Source organism: Propithecus coquereli, unplaced genomic scaffold (genome assembly GCF_000956105.1).
Source record: "Propithecus coquereli isolate 6110/MARCELLA unplaced genomic scaffold, Pcoq_1.0 Scaffold1, whole genome shotgun sequence".
In the NCBI taxonomy this organism is placed as follows: Eukaryota; Metazoa; Chordata; class Mammalia; order Primates; family Indriidae; genus Propithecus; species Propithecus coquereli.
Window position 1 is genome coordinate 18,381,287 of NW_012133857.1, and position 21,274 is coordinate 18,402,560.

General features: G+C 37.6%; 1 protein-coding gene across 2 annotated transcripts in view; it reads right to left on the reverse strand.

Annotated features, from left to right (window-relative positions):
* Positions 1-21,274, reverse strand: part of ERC2 (ELKS/RAB6-interacting/CAST family member 2) — an 894,383-nt gene that overhangs the window by 580,430 nt on the left and 292,679 nt on the right. For both annotated transcript variants that reach the window (XM_012646861.1, XM_012646788.1), the window contains exons 5-6: positions 9,821-9,976; positions 1,646-1,813 (exon numbers count right to left, since the gene is read on the reverse strand). In XM_012646861.1, coding sequence (XP_012502315.1) covers positions 1,646-1,813; positions 9,821-9,976 — 324 coding nt within the window. The remainder of the gene's footprint in view (positions 1-1,645; positions 1,814-9,820; positions 9,977-21,274) is intronic.

Here is a 21,274-nt window from a genome sequence, read left to right on the forward strand (position 1 = left end):
AACATTCGACTCTGCTGTTGTAGCACCAAAGCAGCCAAAGACAACACGTAGGTGAATGGGTGTGGCTGTGTTCCAATAATATTAATACTTTATTTACAAAAACAGGCAGAGGGCTCAATTTGGCCCACAAGCCATAGTTTGTCAGCCCCTATTTGAGACAAGGGCTAGTCAGCAGACATGTTCTGTAGCTGTTTAATAGAGAAGCCACTGGCCACATGTGACTATTAAATTCTTATTTTTAATAATATTTACAATAGCTTTAATAGCTAATGTGACTAAGGAACTACATTTTAAATGTCACTGAATTTTAATCAATTTAAATAGCCATCTGTGGCTAGTGGCTATGGTATTAGACAGCACAGTTCTCAACACTATTCACTGCTGCTTCCTCAAAGGAGATACAAGTCACCTTCCAATGTATAGCAAAGATTAAACTTTTTGCCTTAAAAAAGAAAACAGCCATGCCTTCACATTCACAATGGAACTACATATAACTGAAAATGATCTTTCTTAAATGTGAAAATATCTACATAATTGAGGCCAATGTGATTGTTTTGGTTTGAAACAACCCAGTAACTGCCTATTAGCCAATGGCCAAATGCATAGTGGCAGAGTCAGGTCCATGTCAAGACCTATCCAATCCAGAACCTGTTTTCTTCCTTTTCTGGAGACTGTTCTGCACTTTGACTGAGGGCACAGATCCACTTGACGGCCTCGTTAACTCCTAAGGCAAATCCAAACCTTCCCACAGTCCCTAAATATATACATGCAAAGACATGGCTTGAAGAGCCTGAGAGAGCAGGCATGTCACTTAGATTGCCTTCTCCCAGAGTAACGCACGTAACACACTGCCTCAACACAAAACTCAATGAGATTCATCACACTCTTTGCTATTGTCCACTGACTCTGATAACTGTTCTATTTATACAATAACTAGCTTGTGTTTTGCATTTCTTCATAGGCCCAAAAATGTAATCTAATGAGGATAAGCAAGAAAATAGGAATGTAATATATTTATTTTTCTTCTAAGTATGAAGACGAAATAACAACCACACAATGGTGGTTTAAAAAACTCACACAATACCAACTTTCTTCAATGGGTACAAGAACCTTGAAAATTGAGGATTACCCTTTAGTAAGAAACCCTTGGTACCATGAATGCCAGTAGGGTGACCTATACAGATAATGCACAGCGAAGTAAAGTAGATGACATCTAGTTATTTTGTGATTTTTGATAAAATAAAATCATTCCAGATCCAATCCCTTATCTGTGGTTCCCAAATCCAAAAATTCTGGAAAATGAAAAAAATATATATATATATCCAAATGTGAAGCAAACTCCTTTGGTGGCACAACCTGACACCAGCTGATCAGAGGTTTTTATACAGTCTTTGTCCTATTTTACTATGAGAAAAAAATTTCTGCAAAAATATTCATGTGCTTGCTTATGGGGTGTTTTGCAGTGTTATACAATCTATGACACATGCAACAGATCTCACCTACCAAAATCCAAAAAAATCTGAATTCCAAACTACATTTGGCCCCAAGAGTTTGGATAAGGGCGTTTCTGAGGAAAGCTGTCAAGTAGGAGATTTTCTATCAACTCAATGTCTCTGCTGTCCAGAATCCTGAGACAGTGCCTTACCTCAGTCTGAAGGATGGCAGCCCTCTGTTCTTTGGCAGTAAGCGACTCTTTAAGCACTTCAATGTGTTGCTTGCAATCTGAATTTTGATTGCTAAGGGTTTCAAGCTTTGTTTGTAAGGCAAGAAGTTCTGACTCCTTCTTTGAAAGTTCCTGCTTCAGCTGATCAATCTGTAAAATAACAACAAAACTGCAACAAATTAGAAACTGCTGCTCATACCCTTTACATTTGACAACTACTGATTTCTCTCTATTTTCAATAGCCAATGATCATTAATCCAATGGGTAAGCCATGAGTTTGCCTAAAAGATGGCCTTGGGAATCACAGAGTCTTCAGGGTCTGAAGGAACATCTGTAAAGGTCACTGAGAGTGTAGCAAATAGAACAGGAAAGTCAGCAGATTGCCAGCAGGTAACTCCAATGAGGACCAAGGTTCACAATGGAATGAAGGCTTCCTGGCCAAACCTGCTCATCCAGGAAACCACCAAGTCTATTATTACCATGGTCCTGACGACGGTCAATAGGGAGCTAACATAGGTTAAGTAATGCAAGACACAATTCCATAGAGCAAATGATCATTCAAGGGGATCATTTGACAAAAGAGAAGGCTCAAAAAAAAAAAAAAGATAAGCATTGGGGATTTTGTTTTTGATTACATTAAATATTGAGATGATACAAAAGAACATAAAATATACACAAGGTATAAGGAAAAATGATAAAAGAAACAGCCATCATTCAAGTCACCAAAAAAGATAGTTAGAATTACCCATGTCACATTCCATTTCTGTCTCCTTCTCTCTCCATTCAGGAATAATTACCACCCTGAATTTTGTGTTTACCATTTCCTTGCTTGTCTTTGAGGCTTACCATATATTTTTGCATCCATAAATAATTTGATTTTGCCTGTTTTTAAACTTGATTTGTGCTGTGTACTTTTTAGTACTTTTCTTTTTTCTACTCAATCTTATGTTCTGGAGATTAAGTCATGTTATTACACATGGTCTTCATTCATTTTCACTAAAGTAGAGTAGTCCATTGTGAGACTACACCACAATTTATTTGTCCATTCTGCTGTTAATGGACATTTCAGTTTGTTCCTAAGTTTTTTGCTATTATAAACAGTGCTATTCTAACAGTGCCTGGTACACATAGCAATTTTCCTGAATGCCTATCTACGAGTTAAATTGCTGGATCACATGGCATGCAAATCTTCCATTTCACTAGATAAAACCAAAATGTTTTCCAAAGCAGTATAGTAATTTGCATGATCACAAGCAGCCTGTAAGTATGCCAATCACTCCACATGTTTACCAATATCTTATATGTCACCAGTCTTTTACATTTTTGCCAATCTGACATGAGTTAGGGTAGATGATCTTCAGAGACAACTTCCACTAATTCCTTCCTACTTGTACACAAATATTGCTTCTCACAACTATAGGTGAAGTCTATTTACCCTCCTCTTGAACCTGGGCCAGTCTGTGACTTGCTTCTACTAACTGAATACAGCAAAAGTATCAGTATGGTTGTTCCAGCCCTAGCCAAAGACTGGCAGCTTCTGCTTCTACCCGCTGGAAGCGAGCCACCATGTTAGATCTGTGACCACCATGCTGTGAGGAAGCTCACCCCAGACATGTAATGAGGCCATGCACAAAAATAGAGAGGCATGGTGGTAATGGTGGCCCCTTTGTCTTGTTCCAGGTCTTAAAGGGAAGAATTTCAATGTTTCATCATTAAATTTGATGTTTGCATTAGTTTTTTATAGACACTTTCTTAGGTTTCACAAGGTTTCCTTTTATTACAACCGTGCAAAAATTTTTTTAATCATTAATGTTTACTATGACCAAACATTTTTTTCTGTATCTCATGATTTATCACCATTTTTCACCTTTAATATTTTATTGTAATGAATGGTAATGGAACTCTTTAACATGAACTTCCCCTTGCATTACTATGAAAAATCTCAGCCATAATATATTTTGTATATGTTACTGGATTCAGCTTGCTAATATTCTGTCAGAATTTTTTATCTATGTTTATAAGTAAGACTGGTTTGTAATTTTCCTCCTTTGTGCTGTGCTTGTCAGGTTTTTTAGTATCAATTTAGCCTTCCAAATGAAGTAGGAAATGTTCCTTCTTTTAATGTGTTCTGAAATGGTTTCTGTGAAATTGGAATTTTTTTCCATTAATGTTCATTAGAAATCACCAGCAAAACCATTTAGAGCTGGTTTTTTTCCTTTTCCAAAGAACATTACTTATTACATCCACTTTTAATGATTATAGGAATATTTATGTTTCTAATTAGTTGAATCAGTGTTGATAAAATTTCCCCCCCCAAAGACTTTTTCATTTCATCTAAATTTTCACATTTGCAGGAATTTTCATGAAACCCACTTATATTTTATATCAATAGCATCTAGGATTATGTCTTCTTTTTCATTCCTGATATTCTTTGTTTTTAACTTCTCTTTTTCTTGATGAATTTCAGCAGAGGCATATCAAGTTAAATAATCGAAGAGCCAATTTTGGTTGTTTTGACCATGCAATTACATTTTTATTTTTCATTTCATTAATTTCTGCTCTTATTTCTTAAATATTTTTTTCCTTCTACTTTCTTTGGGTTTATTCTATCTTCTTTTCCTAACTTTTCTAATTGGATGCTTATCTCACTAATTTTCAGCCTTTTTTCATTCCTAATATAAACCTTAAGACTGTAAGACTTTGTTTGATTATCTTTAAATTTGCTTGGTATTTTTATAGTCCCTGACCCTTTATGCATATGTTCAGTGTCTTCTTTTATTTACATATTAAACATACTTATTCCATAGTCTTAGTCTTATAATTCCAAATTCTGAAGTCTTTGCCTTCTGGTTTTGCTGTTTTTCCACTGGCTGTTACTTAGGCTGGCTTGTTTTCCTGCAGGTTTTGTGATTTTTTTTTTTAACTGTGTACATATTTTTTGAACTTTACCTGGAGAAATACTTTGAGGCCTAAGTCAAACAGCTGGTCCTTCAGAGCACAGGCCTTTGCCAATAGCCGGGGGCACTACCAACCCAGGGCCTTTTACACTACGTTCTCTACTTGACGTTTTTAGATCCTCTCACACAGCACATCCATGCAAGAGCCAGCTGTGGTTATGGATTCTCAAAGCTAGTTTTTTCACCTTTCACTTGGCTCAAAGATTTAAAACAGAAAATTTTCCCTAGAGTCCCCTAGTCTAAGTGGCAGGAGGGGCAGTGTGGTAAGGTTATTTTTAGTGTTTACCCCTGTACTAGGATTGTAGCTGTCTGGGATCCCAGCTTTTTGTGGTGGTGGTAGTGGGGTTCCTATTTGATGCCTCATCTTGAGTAGGCCCAGCCTTCTGTTTCTTTTCTCCAATGTCCTTGTGGCTAAAGCTCAACTTCATCTGTCTAACAAATGTCAACAAGAATAAATTATCCATGCTCTACTTATCACACAAGCTCCTTGCTATGGCTCAGCTTTGACCCTTCAGATTCTTTCTAACTTGAGAGCTCACAAGTACTTTTTTAAATACGAATGTTAAAAATATATTTCTTTCAGCATTTTATTTTCAGCAGGAAAAACTGACATAAACAATAACCAAGCAACTGACAATAACAGTTGAGCATGAAGAGAGCGGTATGCTTAACAAAGAGTGAGACCCCCATCTTCAGAAGGCTTCAGGTTGCACAACTTACTAGAAAGGTGGATATGGAAGGAAATCTCATTTACAGGGAGAAGTGACACCACATCAGGGACCAAATAGCTTTCATTTTGCTTGTCATGTCTAAAGGACTGGTAGTGGCTGAACAGAAAATAATCTTGACAAAGAGTCTAAGTATCTTAAAGATTCACTGGGAAGAATCATGATTGCTCATCAATGTACCCCGGGTATATGTGAGCAAGTGAGCACTGCTCAGGTATGTGTGATTCATGAAACACATTATTCCTTTATAATTTTATGAATCATGAGTCTGTGGTCATTTTTACCTGGAACAAAAATAAGAAGTTCTTTCTTTTTCTCTCTCATACGTAGGAAGAAGGAATACAAATAAAAAAAGGGAAAATCACAATTAGAACTACCTAAAATTATAAAGGAAATAAAAATCTGTTGTGATCAGCATGCTTCTCAGTGGGAATGGCCCCCAAATCACATCCAGTTGTGGCTGACAGCACAGCACAAAATTGATTCCACATATGAAACTGATTTATCTGAAATTAAAGCTCAAAAATCTTTCAACTCTATACACCTAAGCAAAGCTGATGTTTCTAGTGAAAAAAACTGATTTGTGCTAACTTCCACAAATACCAGAGTAGAAAGTTAGTGTGGGGGTTAGGGTATTGAGAGAGAAATTTAAAAGAAATTAACTTGATCAACAAAATGGTGTTTAATGGGAAGGTGGACAAGACGGGTTCTACATACACCTACTTTATTCCGTAAAAATAGAATTATAATGATAAAACTATTTCAGTCTATAAATATTAAATAGGCAGTGGCTTTAAATAGCTTTCAGACTATCACCGCCATAAGGTAAATTTTAAATAAATATTTATGCAGACAATAACCGAAAAAGGCTTTTCTAAGGGGAATAGAGTTACAGGGTAAAAAAATTATATTCTTCCATAAAAATATGCCTTTTGCTTCTTTTATAGCCATAAACTCAATAAAAATGGAAAGTGATGCAATCGAACATACATGAGAACTGAGGCCAGGGAAGGGCTGTCTCTGTGATGGCCAGAAGAAAAGCCAATCGGAATTACATCACATGCTTTATATGAAGTCCATGTGGACATCAGGCACACTTCATCCCGTCTGAAAATTCTTCCCCCACTTACGTCTGTGACACAACCAACACCCTGAAAAAAACCACTCTGCCAAGGAAAACAGCTTCTTTTTCACTGCAGATATGGCCCTCATGTCTAGAAAGTGATATGCTTATTATCATGCAGTTTGGGTTATGAGGTTTGTAATCTGTCAGAGGTTTACAAGAAAATGTGTTACAAATTCAGAATAAAGGGGGAGATCTAAGGCAGCAGAGTGGTGTCTTTGGCAAACACTGAAAACAGAGAAAGCAGCTAATATAGAAATACCGGGATCAGTAGATGAAAAACGTGTTAGACTAGGAACAAAGCCTTGTACGGAAAGGAGGAGCCATCCTTCTTTCCCCACCAGAAAAACAGTTATTTATATGATATGTTCCATTTTCCTGGCTTAAGAGTGCTCCTGAAAGTAACTCTTGCTTTCCATGGCCTCTTAGATTCAGCTCTCACAGTTCAATTTCTATAAGCCTTTGGAGTTCCGGTAGGAATTGGAGTTTCCAATGGGAGAGCTGCACAGATCAGGAGGTCTCCCAGACTATTGGTTCTCAGGGACAACATCCATGTGCCAAAGGACTTGCCAGATGCCAGGATTTCTGCCATGGCTGACTATATCCTGTATCCCTGCCTTCCCACTAGCTGAACTTCTAAAACTCTGCTTTTGCGTTTTTGTAACCCATCTTCTATCTTTACAGAAATGTTACATCATGGTTTCTCTCTGTGATGTTATATTTGTAAAAGCAATTTAGGTCTTTGCTGCTACTTAATTTAATCATAGAGCTTTTAAGAGGCTATACCAGTTCCAACCATCTGTTGGGGATCAAAATGAAGGTATATGCTCTGCCACATGGTTATTTAAATTACTTCTTTTCCCTCTAACAGAGTGCTTTATTCGTTTTAATAATAATGACAAGCAGTATAAGGAATCACACTCACCTCTCAAAATAAGAGAATAAAGAAAAATAAGTAATTAAAGATATGAAGTATGAGCAATAACTGTCATTGTTCAATCCAATAAGCACATTTTTTCAATGAAGAAAATATAAAAAACTCTCACGAGTACTTTTTAGCTAATGTTTATCAGTCTATAAGGAATATCTGCATGACACTATTAGAATTCATTTTTATTTGTATTTCTGAGCAATCCATTTTTCCCATTAGTCAGATTAAATATAACATATATTATCATCATTCTTATTATATTCAGTTATACTTCTTCAATAATAATGTTACAGTTATTAGCTGCTTTGTTGAGCCAGGCACTTTAACTACATTATTTTATTTAATCTTCATTTGCTCCCTCTGAGCCACCCTGTAAGGTTGGTGGTGCTGCCCCCATTTTATAGAAGAGGAAAGAGTGGTTGAGTTTAAGTCACTCCGCCAAGGCCCTGCAGCTGGCAAGGGCAGGCTAGAGACTTGCTGGAGTCTACCTTCAACTTCAGCCTGCATTCTTTCCCCCTCACTCCACTACTCTCCTCATTCTTCTGACCTGACCACTTTTGGAACCACTAAAAGTAACTAGCTATTAAAAGTTACATCTAACTCAAGGATTGATGGTCTCTCAGACAAATGTGGGCTAATAAAGGTCATGACTTGCTGAAGACCATATAAATGTTTTATTCACCTGGACAGAGTCCATGATAAGGGGCAGAGTTTATAAACTGCATGACATTTTCAGCTGTACAAGTGACTTGAACAATCTCCCATTGCTAAATGACAGGGTAGGGAGGAAAAGTTAAAGCCAAAACAATAATGTCTCCCAAACTTCTGGAGTTCACTCGTATCTGCGCCTCTGGTTCTTCATTCCCAGAGTGATTTGGGCACTGTCTGCAGGCCACCTTAGTACTGTGCTTGCTGCACCACACCTCAGCTCAACTCTCTGAGAGAGAGGGACTGCAAAAAAGAAACGGGAAGGCAGGACTGAGCAGGGAAACCCATTCTGCACTTCGGGGCAGGCCCTGAAAGGAAGTGGTTACATTAGAATCCACTGGACGCTTTTCTTCTCACAGCTCTACTCCTCAATCTACGTGTTCGGTTATAATCTCAATGTCTGCATGGAGATGGAAAGTTGGCAGAAGTAAGCACAGTTTTTGTGTTTTTTCCTTGAAGAAACATATACACATACACACACATACAAACGTGATGCAGTAAATGCTAGATATTATTATTTCCTCTCTGTAATTTGCAAACTCTGCAAGGAGTATGCATGTATTTCCCAACTGACAAAAATAATTGAAACTTTTTTTTCTCCCCTTTCCCATTGCCTTCTCGTAGAAGTCTGCATCCCTCTAACTCTCCTGTGTTTTATAAGGCAACAAATAAGATTAAAACCTAGAACAAGGGCAGGGATATTTATGAGCAAGTAGTAGAAAAAGAAAAAAGCAAAAAAAAATTTTTGTAATTAGTGTAGTTATTATTTTCAAAAGCAAAATGGTTTAAGGAGAGGAATAGATTAAAACATCTCAAAGTCTTGAAAGACTTGAGGCTATTCATAAATTTAATAATTATGCATATGTAAAAATAATAGGTATTCAGGTGACTGGTCTATTTATAGCCCAAAGTTTAATTTTCAAAAATACAAACCAAATTCTTTAAAACCGGCAATAGCAATACAAATTAATGAAGCAGGTTACTCTAAAAATATCTTCTAAATATTCTATAACAACAGATGACATAAAAGTAATAATAATACTATCAACAACTATGCCCAACATTTGTTGAATGCTTTCTTGAGACCAGACAAAGGACTAAGTACTTCAAATGAATAATCCCTTTGAATCATCAGTACAACCCAATGATGTAGGTACTTTTCTTATCCCTATTCCTTGGATGAAGAAACTGAGACTTAGAGCTATTGAATAATTTGAGTAAATGGCAGCACTGGGACTCAAAACCACTTATGTCTTAAACCTTATGCTAAAACCAAAATATCCCAATAATATTTAAATGAGTTAAATTGGCTTGTAAGAGCAACATCTTTTGAGACAATCACCTTCTAGCAACGGACAATGATAGCAAAAAAACAAAGCAAAACAAAAAACACCAAAAAGCAGATTTATAGTAATGGTAGAAATTTGTAAGAGAGAAGACTAATATAAATACGTTGAAAATTTTCAAGAAAGAGGAATAACGAAGGAATTCATCAGAATAGCCTGAACCTCACTGTAAGTAGAAATTCCACCAAAGGTTTTTCCTGATTGCCTTTTGGAATCTATATTTCTGAACTAAAAATCTTTATTGTCCATATATTTCATGATATCACCTAAAGCAGATTATGTGGGTATTTGGAAAAAGTATGTATGTAAACCGTAACTTTCTAGTTACACCAAGAATATAAAAGTTTACAACCCTGGACCGTACCTTGGTCTTCATAAACTTGGAGTGACTTTTGTAAACCTCGATTTGTTTGATCTCTTCTTCACGGTCCTCGGTGTTCAGCACACCATTGGCTTTTAACATCTGGATCTCATCCTCAAGATCCCTTATGTTTCGCTCCAGTGAAGCAATTTTTGTGTCCTGTTGGTAAAAAAAGACAAGGAAAAGAAAGAATAAAAATTGTTTTTTAAGAATCATCAAAACAGAATTTAAGAATAATTTGGTAGTTCTGTAATACATTATTAACTATAGGGTAGATATAGCCCCGAATTCAGAATAATTTTTTTGTTTTTACTTCTGAGGATCTTTTGTGACATTGTTGTTTAAAATCCCAATCGAGATCATGTGTCAATATAATACAGAGTTACCTAGATATGTTTGTCTGATATCTAGGAATCAAATTACCAAAGCAACAGTGATAAAAGTAATCTAAAGTGTTAAAAAAAACAAAACAAAAAAACACCAACTAAGTGGATAGACTTTAATTTGGGATATAGTTTAGAAGTGTATATTTTTGAGTCTACTTATAAACACAAAAATGGTTTGTTCATGTGTATATTCTATGGCTGATTTTATAAGGCATGCTTGGAATTTGACTCAGAGAGAAAGAAATTCAAATCTACTAAAGGGAAAAAGAATTCTCGTCTAAAATACAGACATAAGTGAAATTAAATAACTGAATCTTGATTTAGTATGACTGATACACTAAATATTGAAAATTTATAGCAACTAGAAATAATATATCACAATGTCATAATTTATTTGGCAAGCAGTCAGGTCCCTACGTGACAAAAAACATGAATACCATGCGGAACATTTCTAACTTATTGATTTACAGAACCAAAAAACTAGAAATAGTACACTCAGATATGGAATTAGTTGGGAAAAGAACAACCAATGAAAAACTCTATACACAAGATAGAGCATAATAAGAAACAGTGCCTTAAAAAGTAGGGAGGAAAGAGCTCTTAAAGGGGAACGAAAAAAAGAACAACAAAAAAAAAAAACCCACCTTACTCCCCTACTGTAAGCATTAGACTCATATCAGTCTTTGGAATGAAACACATTGAAAGTTTGGCTCTAAGTTTTCTCCCTGTCACATCTACCTGTCATTTTATTGCACAGATTCAAGTAGCTTTATTAAATTTATAACTGAATGTTAATGAAAAACAAGCCACCAATTCTTTTTATATTTTTACTGATTTATTTTTTCTTTAGAATTCCAAAAGTAAAGACAATGAATGGGCTATTCTATTTATAACTAACTCATTTAAAAGAAAACCTTGCAACAACTATGTCTGTCCTAACTTTGTGGCTGCCGTCTATTTCATTTTCTATATTACATGCCCAGTGGTATATCTCATGTGGCAATAGAATAATCATTATTATCATTAACATTATCATTATGTTAAAAGGAGCAGCAGCAACAACTACTGTTTGAGCTCTCTTAGGTACCAAGAACAAAGTGCTCTAAGTCTGTGGGCCCAACCCCTGGGCTGCAGACCCGCACCCAGTCTGTGGCCTGCTGGGAACTGGGTCGCACAGCAGGAGGTGAGCGGCAGCGGAAGCTTCATCTGTATTTGCAGCCGCTCCCCATCACTCACGTCACTGCATAAGCTCTGCCTCCTTTCAGATCAGCAGCGGCATTAGATTCTCATAGGAACACAAACGCTGCTGAATTTAACTATAAGTTAAGTGAAAAGAGAAGGGCCAACATTCCTGTTTTTCCTATATAAAATCTTTTGGGATTTCAGATCCAAGTCTAAAGTGACCATATTAATATGTACATACGTGTACACACATATATGTGTATATATGAGTGTGTGTGCCACAATACACTGTGTAGTCTTCACATCTTAGACCTTTATTTTTGGTAGCACTGGGTAGAATTTCAGGTCTCAATCATATAGGCAAGAGAAGAATCTGCTTCCTTACAAACCCTCAGTTTTCCTCTCAGTCAACTGCTAAGGCTTTAAGTGAGCAATGATCACAGCTGCCAACTTCTCAAAGGGTTAGAAGCAACTTTTCACTGGACACTGAAGAATTACATACTGGTAAAGTAAGATCAGAACCGGGTTAAGATAGAAAGTTTCTTAACACAGCAAAGCTTCGTGACCTATATACAACTACATTAAAATTTCACCAAATGGTGAAACACAATTTGAAAATATTTTTCACTTTTACTTATTTGCTTAAACCAACACCTTTCTTTTTCCTCACAACCTTTTTTTCCCCTTTAGCTACAGGTTTTCCAAAACAAAAAGAAAAGAAAAAAAAATGGGTATTGTGGGATGCACTTTAATAAGGATCTGTTTGTTCTGTCCTTATTCATTTTTCTGTCTAACTTGAAGGGCAATAGAACTCATACCTGAAATCATTAGCAGAGAGAAAAGTATACAGAATATATCAGTAGGGTCCACAGAGGAGAACAGATGCAAAATACAGAGATACATGAGATGATTTTTGGTTGTACCCATGAAGATATTCAAAATACTGAGCCTGAGAAAGACTGAGGAAATATATGCATGAAAACCAAAGTTCACTGCTTCTCAACTGCCTCAGTTTGAAGAATCAAGGAGGGGGAATTTTATCTTTATCTTTTCCAAAAATCTCCAAAGCTAAGATAAGTGTCTAAAAATTTACATACTTAAGGAAGACTATGGAAGTCCATATCAAGTCCTGACATGGCTGATGGTGGCATATGGATGTTGAGATACTAACTACATATGCTCAATAACTCTAAGCACTGATCTAGAATAGAGAGAAAAAACTTAAATGAAGAAATATGTTGTAACGCCCTGAAAAGCATAGTTTTAGAAAGCAGAGCGACATTTTACTCTCTAATCACCAAGGTGTTTTCTTCATCTGAACATTTCTACATGTTATTTATTATATTTAATATAACTGATAGTTCAAAACAATTTATGCAGTGATTTCCAAACACACGTCTCTATATTTCACAAATAAATATGTTCTAGAACCAGATAATTGTAGGCCTTCCTTAAAAATAGGGAAAGCGAAATACAATGTAGGGTAGCTTTTCCCAAAGTCCATCCACAGAACCCAAATACTTCTTTCCCTAAAATGAGGGTTGCAGGGTCAAATAAGTCTGAGAAATGCTTGTTGGGGATTCTCAATGCATATCACCATGAATGGCTCTAGGAAGTACTGCCACAAATATTCTATTTAATATTAAGTTTAATTCTATTTATTTATCCCAGTATTACTACCTGTAACATCAATTCTTGAAAAAAAAATAGGATTTTAATGATCACGTTAAGCTCTGGGTTATATTACTAAGTTGAAGAGTCAAAACAATGATCTGGGTTCTTCAAGGGAAGAGTTACCACAATTACCCCCCAGTTTAAAATAAGTGGGGGTTGAAATATCCAGATCACCTTGTCAGCTTCTGTCACTCAAAAGCAGTTTACTGAGCACCAGCTCTTAGCCCAGCACCTAAGACTACCTCATCGAAAGAAGAGATGTGGAATCCCATCCTCCCGGAACTATCTCATGTCTCAGGTGACATTTTCAAATAGTCTTAAGATAGGAAACTATGAAATTATCTTGTTTTTATACTATATTTTTGTAATGGACTGTAAGAATGTTGAAAAAAATTGGGGGGAAAATATCTAAAATATGCTTGTTTCAGTTTCTGTTAGAAAAAAAATCTCAAGTCTCTCTTTCAACTCATTTCTTTACAAACGCATTCATAAAATAATACTTGTACAAATTGTAAATTGTAGATTATAACTTCTATTTAAAGATTCATAACCAAGGCTATTTTACATCTGTTGTCCAAAAGATGCAAAATAGACATTTGATGGGCAACTAATAAATAAACCACTGGAAGTAAAACCCTAGCAGCCATTTACCCACTGAGCCCACCCTGCTAATTTTTAAACCAGCCATAAATAGTAGCGCTAGCCCATGAGGGCAGTGATTATAGCAATGAGGATGAAAGTTGGGTAGTAAGACTGAAATAAGTATATTTCTGCCTTCTCCCTCTTTTTTTTTTTTTGAATAATCTCTGGATTGTTCTAGAACAGGTATGCTATAGATTGATAGTAAACTTAGACACAGTGAGTTCTCTCATTAATTCATTCAACAAATATATATTGGGCACCTACTGGGTACCAGTCACTTTGCCAGGTGTGTAAGATGCCAGGTAGATCTCAACAAGATTCATGGGCATCCTTCTCTCTCACATACGGTCGAGATCCTTGCCACTTAAAGCGTGGTCACAGATCAGCAGCACTGATATCACCTGGCGGCTTTTTCAACATGCAAAATCTCAGACCTCAGTCCAGATCTACTGAATCTGAATCTGCATTTTCACAATGTCCTCAGGTGATTCAGGTGTTCTAAATGACTGCAGTTGTCCAGAAGATACAGGGACAAGATTGACCAATGCAGAAGAGACCAGAGCAACTTCACTGGCCAAGTACATTTAGAAAAATATGAACCTATTTTCAAGAGCCATCCAACTTAGCATAAGTCTACAGCAACCCTGAGAGTAAACTTTCTGGAGTATCTTTGCCAGTCAGGATGCCATTATTACTCTTTTTGTGTTTGTCAAACATTATGTTCCCCTTAAAACAGCAAGAAACAGATTTCAGTTCCTCTCTAGGAACTGTGAACACTGACTTGGTGAGTGGGTGGAACATCAAAAAAAGCAATATCATTTAGTCACAAAAAGTAACAATTATGTTATTGCTGAGTGTCACAATGTGCTTTCCTCTCAAATACAGTAAGAATTACTGGTTTCATTTTAATATCAGGCCAAGAAAAAAAATAAGCAGTTTTTGTAGAGCATAGAATTCACCGTGATCACATATCACTCTACGGACATTGATCAACAAACTTAGGGCCAATTTGGTTTAAAGAAGACGTGATCTAATGTTCAGGAAACGTCCCTACATAATTATATTACACTTTATTTAGAATAAAATTCTAAACTATTATTACTGGATGCCACAGAGGTTCTTAAAGGATTAACTTTTAAAAATCATCTAGGCCAGGCGCGGTGGCTCACGCCTGTAATCCTAGCACTCTGGGAGGCCGGGGCGGGTGGATTATTTGAGCTCAGGAGTTCGAAACCAGCCTGAGCAAGAGCAAGACCCCATCCCTACTAAAAATAGAAAGAAATTAATCAGACAACTAAAAATATACAGAAAAAACTAGCCGGGCATGGTGGTGCATGCCTGTAGTCCCAGCTACTTGGGAGGCCGAGGCAGGAGGATTGTGTGAGCCCAGGAGTTTGAGGTTGCTGTGAGCTAGGCTGACACCACGGCACTCTAGCCCGGGCAACACAGTGAGACTCTGTCTCAAAAAAACAAAAAACAAACAAAAAAAAAATCATCTAGTCATAGCTGCAAACATAACTGAGCATCCCTGGGCCTTGGGCTGAGTGCCTCCCTGCCTTCCGAAGGGTTCGCTGGGTGGGATAGCCGTGGTTATGTGAATCCAAGTTAGGCACTCCAGAAAGAAGTCGATTTAGGCCTAAGACACAGTAGGAGGAAAAACAAATACCAAAAAATTGAAAACTCATTTGTGGGCTTTATCAAACTATAAAAGATGATGAGCTGGATTAGAAGAAGACAGGAGACATGTTGTATTTGCGGGATGGTGGTGGTGTTTCTGCATTTGTCTGCACAGATGGTGTCTCATTCTTTACGGCAATATGTGCAAGCACAGAATCAAGTTTGACTAGGTCAAATTAAAAGCAATCAGGATGTTTTTGTCTCTCTTTTCCTGGTCTCATTTGCCTACTTCTGATTCATTCTTCATGAAGCCCATGCCCTGGAAATGTATTCTTCCTGAAGTCCTGTCTGTGCGTGCATGTTACTAATGACCCACAGGCAGAAGATGTGTTGCTGGTGGTCCTTGTTGGACACTGTGTGACCTCTGAAGTTTTGGTCTCCAGGTAAGAATTCATTCTTGTTTTTAAAGGATTCAATTCTAACAAAAATAGCTAAAGATAAAACAATCCACGCAGACTGAGTGAGAAGGTAAAAAAATCTGACCTTTAGGGAGTCATAAACCTGGATACAAATTTGGGTTCAGGCTTTTACATTTTGGGCAGGGTACTCAGCCTCTCTGAAATAAGACCAGACTCACGATCCTGTTACGAAAATTGAAAGTGTATAATGTGTAATGCATACAAAGTACCTACCATGGAACCTACCTCTAGAGAGTAAAGGGTTGCCATTACTATCCTAAGCTAATAGCAATGTAATAAGACTCTACCAATCCCCCACTCCGTTAGGTACACAAATTGAAGACAGTAGCTTCCATTTTCATTCCACCCTGTTTAGCTTTGTGAGCATGTTCCCAACCTTGCTAATCCTATGACCTAAGGTGTCATGAGAATTAAAGGAGTGGCAACATGTAAATCTTCCAGAATAAATAGCTAACACAGAGTAGGTGTTGAATAAATGTTACTTTCCCTCCCATTTCTAGCTATAGCATGTATCTATTACTTTTTTGTAACAGATATATGTGCAGTTTCCTTTCCTTTTGGGAGGTGCATCTCCCATGGTACACCTGTATGGTTTTAGTGGGGTTTTTAATTGTGTGGCGCTGCCCAGAGGCAAAGTACCATGCAGCTTCTGAACACAGTGACTGGTCCAGGATTGAATTTATGACTCCTGGCAGGCCAATCAGAGTTCTTTTAGGGGACTGACATAAATACAGGGGTAGAAAAGCTCTCTCCCTTTCTGAGTAAGGAAAGTGATAGGGAAAATGTAGACCTATGGCTGACTGTGGCCTTCTTTGCTACCATGTATTGAGAACCTACATGAATGACTGGGCCCTTATAACATCATTTGAACAGCTAGACAGAACTACTTCTGAATCATCCACTCCCCAGAATACCAAAATACAAGAGCAAGGTTTTTGTCACTTGTAACAGAAGAGTACAATGCACAAGTGATAGTGTGAAAGGTAACACCAAAATATACTTAGATATAATATTCTATAAGTCTACAAGCAGAGAGATATATGGGTAAGCCCACCATAGCAGAGTCAAAAAATCTCTAGAAAGCACAGGAGCCTAATATGGGGTTTGGAGATGAATAAGATTATCACAGAGAAGGTGAAGTTCTTTCCAGCCAGAAGTAATAATACACACAAAAATCAGGAGCACTCAGTATGATGTCCAGCATATGACATTTCATAAACATAAGTTGAAAGAATAAGAGAACGAGTCTGGAGTATGCATTGAGGAAGTGTAAGAAGACAGACTGATTAAAGAGTACAGATCACATTTAGTAGCAGAGGAGGTGGAAATCAAAGGAAGGTGAGGAGGAATGATAACCAGTCTTTGGAATCAAGCTAGGAGTTTGCACTTGAGTCTGACTGGGAGTCGTTTACAAGAAAGTAAACAAGAAGACAACAAAATAGTCCTTGGGCAGTTAATACACAGAAGCCAGAATGGAAGCTGAGACTGTAGGGATGATACAATCATCAGTCTAGTGGTAAAAGAATTCTCAAACATGGTTGAGAATCAAGGATAAAGAAGAAGGTGGAAGAATCAAAGAGGGGTAACAATCAAGGAAATTACGGAAAAGTCCCAGAAAATTAGAGAGTGAATAGTTTCAAAAAAGAAGGGGAGTCAAAGAAAGGTGTGAAGAGACTAAAGACTAAGAAAAAAGTCAAGATGTCATTGTTGACATGACAGCAGTTTGAATGGAGTTGTGTTATCATAACTAGGAACTGAGCCCCAGTGTTTTAAATTCCATGGAGTCAGGGGTGATTGCCAAGTCACTCAACAACCAGTATGGAACAGAGCCAGAAACACCCTGGACAGACACCCTGTGGAGCACTGGAACCCAGTCTGGGAAGTCCCTGCAGGGCAAGGGGTTAACTCTTTAGTTGCTGGATTTGGGGTTCCCAAGGTAAGGGCTGGAGTTGATGGAGGGTGGGGTGTACTTGGAGGGTTTGGGGTAGCTGTGGAAGTATTTCAATATCTTACCAACCAGAGTAGCTATACCTGTGCCTCTCAGTTGAGTATCGGCCCTGCATAGAAAATTGTTCCAATTAACATCGAGAGTGTTCTACATCTCCAATGCATGCAAGGGAGCACCGACTAATCAAAATTATTTGTATATGCCTGTGACAAAGCACATTAAAGCAAAGGCTCTCCAGTGCCAATCTGAGAACTAACTGCATCAAAACCATCTAGAAAGTGAGTAAAACAATCAATGATTTGGCTTTACCCAAGGGCATTCTCTTGGTGGCAGGAGCACAAAAATTTGCATTTATTTGTAAGTTCCTCAGCTTGGGGGGGAAAAAACACATAAACACATCAAAAGACTTCTTTTTGATACCTATGATTTTTTCCCCCATTCAGGTTTCACTTAGACAAATGTTAAACAGATAAATAAGTTTGCATTCTCTGAATATACAGAAAGAAACAGCACAGGACAGAAGCCGACAATGTTTCTCCATTCTGGTATTACAAATGCAATTGATAACAACGGCAGCGATGTGTATTGATTACTTACACAAGCACTGTGCTAGCAAAATCTCATTTAATCTTCCCCATAATGCTATGAATTAAGGACTTATTTTACTAATTCATCAGGTCAGGAGACCTACAGATGGTAAATAACTTGCCCAAGGTTTCCCCTTTAGTAAACTGGAATGTTTCCCTCAACAAATAGCCTTCCCTTGAAGGAAGGGGGCCATATAGTGGGACCATGCTGTCTGCAGGCCAACCTCAGGAGGGACTGGCTTCAGAGAATGTGTGCCATTCTGGTTCTTTCTTCCACATAGTACTTTTAGCCTCTTAAGATCACAGCGGAAGGTCAAAAGGAAAGAGTAAAGAGGTTGGGGAGAGAGGAGAGGGAGGAAAAACATTTCAGAAACTGCTTCCAGATGAGTGGGTCGTCCCTCCGTGCGTGCAGCACTGCATCCCCCAAGAATGGATTGGATGTCATCTTTCATGCACATCTAAATACAGAGAGGATTTGAATTCCAGCTGCCCATCCTCTGAGAACACCAGCAGTTCAGTGAAACACACTTTGCAACACAGCAAATGCATTTCAGGGGGTCTAAAAAGATGGACATCTGACCCTTCTATTTCTTTTCCAGTGCTCTTTAGCAAAAGACTGGGTGAAGAAGCTCTCCTTGCTGGCCTTCTAGCAAGCTGTACTTGCTCTTCCAATTCCTTTTAGCCCACCCCATGGTTGGGTTTGAGGCCTCCTTCTTAGGATCTCCAAAACATACCACAAATCCTTCTGTGTTCAACCAGTTTGTCTCATGGAAAAAAAAGCAACAGGCAGCGGTGGAATTCAGGCCACCCCAAGTCACCAGCGTGGCCTAATGGATGTGGAAACTGGACCATGCCTTAGGGATGAGGCATGCGATGGTTGGTACACTGTCATTACTGAAACTTGAAAGGGGAAGTTCACATGAGGCCTGTGGTTGACTTCTCAACCCTGCTGGCAGGGGCGCACGCCAGTAAGGAAATTGCAATCCCTAAATAAACAATGGGCTGGAAACCTGAGCACCAGCAAGGGAGAGGACAGGGGCTGCTGGCCTGGGCAGGGCTGGCCAAGACAGAGCAAACAAAGCTAAGCTTAAACTTTGCAAGAATGTCATGTCAATTCAGACTCCCCAGGAGGGCCTCTGAGAATCCAAATTGCTAGTCACCAAGCCTCCAGACTTGGTAGAATTTTTAAAACAGGACACTTAGTCCAATCCCTTCATTTGCCAAATGAGAGCCAGAGGAGACAGGTGACTAGCCAAATGCCCAATAGCAAGGAAGCTAAGTCCCCAGGTCATTTATTATGCCATAGACCTCCTGGGACTATTTTTTCTCCATTGGTTTCTCCTGTCGGAGATGTTTTTTAAAAAAGTCTTTTCAATGTGCAAACGAAGTGTGTATTCAGAGCTAAAATTCTCTGCCTGAAGAGCGGACCTTATTTCGTTCCTTGTCTCTGGTGGTCCTTGCTCAAATGTACCACCACCTCTTTTTTATAGGTCAAACACAATTTCCAAACTAAAAGGAAAGGGAATGGAGAGGCAAAAGATTCCTTGAGCATCTATTTTGTTTGTTTGTTTTTTAGAAACAGGGTCTCCCTATGTTACCAGGCTGGAGTGCAGTGGCTATTCACAGGTGTGATCATAGCGCTCCCGTGAATGCACCAGCTTTTTGATGATGGCTTTTCTTTAAGCAAACTTGTTTTTCCTAAATAATAATTCCTGATCATTCCTATATAACAAATGCACATTATTGAAAATAAGAAAATTCGGGGAGGGGGGGAAGAAGAGGAAAAAATCCTTCATAATCTCCCTACTGAAAATAAATGTGAACATTTTTGTATATTTTTCCCCAAGCTTTTATTCCACATTGAGAAATATAACCTCTTTACATATTAAGAATATTAAGTCTCTTACTACTAGAAACCTGAGAAATACATCTAGCTGGTTATTTTATAGTTCTGTTTTTATTAAAAGTAATCAGTTATTTTCTTTGTAATATTTCTTTATTTTTAGTAACAGCTTTATTGAGATACAATATACATACCACAAAATTCACTCTTTTAAAGTGTATAATTCAGGGGTTTGTACAACCATCACCACTAATTCCAGAACATTTTCATCACCCAAAAGCTCTGGACCCGTTAGCAGTCACACTTCTTTCCCCCATCCCCCAGGCCCTGGCAATCACTAATCTACTTTCTGTCTATAATTTACATATATTGGACATGTCATATAAATGGAATCAAGTAACGTGTGGCCTTTTGCGGCTTCCTTCACTTAGCATAATATTTTCAAGGGCCATCCACGTTGTAGCATATATCAGTACTTTATTACTTTTTATTGCCAAATAGTATTCCACTATATGCATATACCATATTTTGTTTCTTCATATATCAAATGATGGACATTGGGTTGTTTTAGCTTTTTGGCTATTATAAAAAACGCTGGCATGAGAATTTGTGTATAGTTTTTATGTGGACATATGTTTTTAATTCTGTTGGTGTATATCTTGGCATAGAATTTCTGGGTCACGTGTGTGGTAACTCTTATGTTTAACATTTGGGGAAACTGCTGAATGATTTTCCAAATTGGACTATACCATTTTACATTCCCACCATCAACATATGGGAGGATTCCAATTTTTCTACATCTTCCCCAACACTTGTTATCACCTGTCTTTTTTATTTTAGCCATCTAGTGAAGGGGAAGATGTATCTAATTGCGGTTTTGATTTGCATTTCCCTAATGACAAATGATGTTGAGCATCTTCTTACGTTCTTATTGACCATTTGTATATCTTCTTTGGAGAAATATCTATTCAAATCCTTTGCCCAATTTTTAACTGGGTTGTTTTTTTACTGATGAATTGTTCTTTATTTTTAAATTAACATTTTGATTAAACTATATGTAAAAGAGTACCCAAATCACAGGTGTTCAGCATGATAAATT